This window comes from Sinocyclocheilus rhinocerous, unplaced genomic scaffold (assembly GCF_001515625.1).
Source record: "Sinocyclocheilus rhinocerous isolate Xijiao unplaced genomic scaffold, SAMN03320098_v1.1 scaffold1730, whole genome shotgun sequence".
NCBI lineage: Eukaryota > Metazoa > Chordata > Actinopteri > Cypriniformes > Cyprinidae > Sinocyclocheilus > Sinocyclocheilus rhinocerous.
Genome location: NW_015634043.1, coordinates 752,256 through 755,391, shown reverse-complemented (window position 1 = coordinate 755,391; position 3,136 = coordinate 752,256). Strand labels below are relative to the sequence as shown.

Here is a 3,136-nt window from a genome sequence, read left to right as displayed (position 1 = left end):
AACGGCCGAACGTTGGCTTGGTGTGTCCCGGCCTTTACTTACCAAAACAAGAAAACCCGACAGCCGAGGATTTTAAACAGCACATTCTGAACAGAAAATCCCATGAATGATATCAAACAGTCACATAGAGCTCCTCAATAACACACTGCTGGTTGTGAGTAGTGTTGGCACAGCGTGGTTTGAGCTGGCACGTCCAGGTCACTTTTACTAAAACACTACATGAACATTTATCCTAATTAGATCCAAAGCAAAGCTCTGCAATTAGCACTTATTACAGTACTTTCATAAAAGGTTATTCCGTTCATAAACTTCACTGCATACATTGGTAATGCCATGGATAAAATGAACAAGCGTGTTTAAAACAAACGTTAAATTAGATGTAAACACAGACATTTTAATAAAATAAATAACATAAATTAATTCAAGTATATTCAAGATGCAGCCATCCAAGTTTTAGCACATTGAGCTCATTGACAATTTACCAAACATACTCTACCAGCAGCAATATTAAAAATCCCTTTCATCAGCACTGCACATCAGACAGCCCAGACGCTGAGGTTCATATTTGCATTCTACACATTATGGCTCATAAAAGTTATGCAAAAGAGACTTGCTTCCCTTAAAAGTTGATAGGTGATCTCAGTTTTTAGTTCAGAACAGGCAACTATAGTCTAGTATAACGTAAAGCATTTACTCCAAACAGTAAGCAGTTTTAATTCCTAACACTATAATACTCATAAAACCCTAGACCTAACCTCTAACCCTAACTTTGACTCCAATTCCAACACTAAACTCCTTAACATTAACTCTTTCCCTTTCTAAATCATTCTTAGGGGGGCATTCACACAGGACACATTCCAGTTGCAATTTTCATTTACATTTTTTTTTTTCTGTGGAATGACACTTACATAAAAAATCTTAGGATGTGAGCTTGTCACTCAACTTTACATTGTGTTGTCCTTCCTGACTGCATGCAACAACACATTACGCTTCATTTTGTTTTGTTTTTTAAGATGACTTTTAATGAATAAATCAAACTCATTGGTCAATGCAATGAAACCTTCACAAGGGAATACAGATTCCTGATGTTATACTCAAATCTTCGGCCGTTGCAACACATAATTTTTTTTTTTTCCTCTCGCCATGAACATTTTTCAAGCGCCTTGAAAAGCTAAAAGCTCTTTGAGATCCTGTGTGAACGGCCCCATATTGTTAAAATTTTAATTCTGAGAAGAATTTAAAATAGACTAAATTAGCTAAAATATAAAGTGAATATTAAAAAAAGTGACATCATGTTATATATTAATCAATAAAATGATTTAGGAAAAAACTGTATGATAGAAATAACACCATGGTCAAAGCAAAAAAAAAGTGAACATGACCTTTTCTGATTCCATGACACTGAAACATTCACTGGAATCTATTGAATAAATTGTTGAGTCTCGAAAATAACTTCATAATGTTCTTCATCTTTACAAGCATCCTAAAGGAAATAGCAATGTAGCTGATATTTTACAGCGGACAGGAGGCAGGGACTGCTCGATCATATGCATCTGATGCATTAACAGTGCAGGCGTGCAGATCCACTTAAATATGCTGCTGGAGTTTGCGGAGGTCCCAGACGTTATGCCCTTAGGTCTGGATATCTTAAGTCTGGATATGGTCTCCCCCAGCAGGTGTCGGAGTCCAGTGGCCATCAGAAGTGACCCATCCGTGCGGTAAAGACGCTGCGGGGGCGACTGGAGGACACCGAGCGGCCGAAGCTAGATGACGGCCACTTGATGATGAACTGGGAGGTGACTGGCAGCAGATACCTACACAGACGGAGAGAGGAATCAGAAATGGGGGTTGGATGCCAGACTCAAAGGCAGGATTAGACGCACAAAGGTCACCTAACGAGATCAGGCACTTTTCCTCTCTCTCCACTTCCAATCCTCCTCCAGCTGATGCTTTAGATTCCCGTCCCCTCGGCTGACCCTCACGTTTACACTGTGCTGTTTTTAACAATGAGTGACACGAGTGGCTGGACGTGACTTGTTTTAACAGATAAGAACTTGTTTAATGCGCAGGATGTTCTGAGAGAGGATAACAGGTTAGATAATTAGGGCCTACACACAGACAAGGAGGGTAACCAGCCTGGACAGCTGACGACCCACACTATCTAATTGCAGAACAGCTTAATTATAATTCCACTCGAAACAAGGCAATTTAAACTGTTAATTAATTAAATAACACAGTGACAATAAAAAAAAAAGTTGTGCTAAATAAGCTGAATACACTAAATCGTTTGAACAAACAGCTGCTGAAGTCTTTTTTATTTTAGTAGTGGTAAAAATGTGTTTGGGGCAATGACAAATAAGGATGCCTGAGATGATAAAAAAAGAAATGTCTTTTAGAAATATAGTTAATATGTTTCTAATAGTTAAACATGAACTTTAGATTTATGTCTGTAAAAACTGTTGTAATCAATCATATATGTGACCCTGGACCACAAAACCAGTCTTATGTTGCATAAGATAAAATGCTATTTTGCAATAGCCAAAAATACATTGTATGGGTCAAAATTATCGATTTTTCTTTTTGATGTATAAATCTCAATTTCAGAAAATTGACCCTTATGACTGGTTTTGTGGTCCAGGGTCACAAATAATAAAATAAAAACATCTTAATCATTAGTTATGAGGCTGTACAGGTGTCCTCTCTGTAATACATGTATTTTGGTTCATGGCTTTTTTTGTGACATGGAAAAAAAAAAAGGTTTCCTGCAAGTTGGTTGAACCACAGTGACTCTGATTTGGCAAACAAATATTTTTTTCAATCATTAATATTTATCATACATTTATACACACATAAATACAGAAAAATAAATTATTTAAAGGGATAGTTCTCCCAAAAATTACAATTCTGTCATCATTTACTCACCCTCATATTGCTCCAAACCTGTCTTTCTTTCTTCTGTTGAACACAATATTTTTAAGCAAATCGGTATGTTGGTCCCCATTGACTTCCATATGATTTTTTTCCCCCCATTCATGTTCAACAGAAGAAAGAACTCATACAAGTTTGAAACAACTTGAAGGTGAGTAAATGACAGAATTGTCATTTTTGAGTGAACTATCCCTTTAACAGAATGCAG

The 3,136-nt window shown here is 36.9% G+C and overlaps 1 protein-coding gene across 1 annotated transcript in view; it reads right to left on the bottom strand.

Annotated features, from left to right (window-relative positions):
* Window positions 1-1,521: 1,521 nt before the first annotated feature.
* LOC107745334 (tubulin polyglutamylase TTLL7-like) overlaps window positions 1,522-3,136 on the bottom strand; it is a 109,475-nt gene continuing 107,860 nt past the window's right edge. Inside the window, exon 21 of the mRNA XM_016559201.1 lies at window positions 1,522-1,814. Within this exon, the coding sequence (XP_016414687.1) occupies window positions 1,697-1,814 (118 nt within the window). The 3' untranslated portion in view covers window positions 1,522-1,696. The remainder of the gene's footprint in view (window positions 1,815-3,136) is intronic.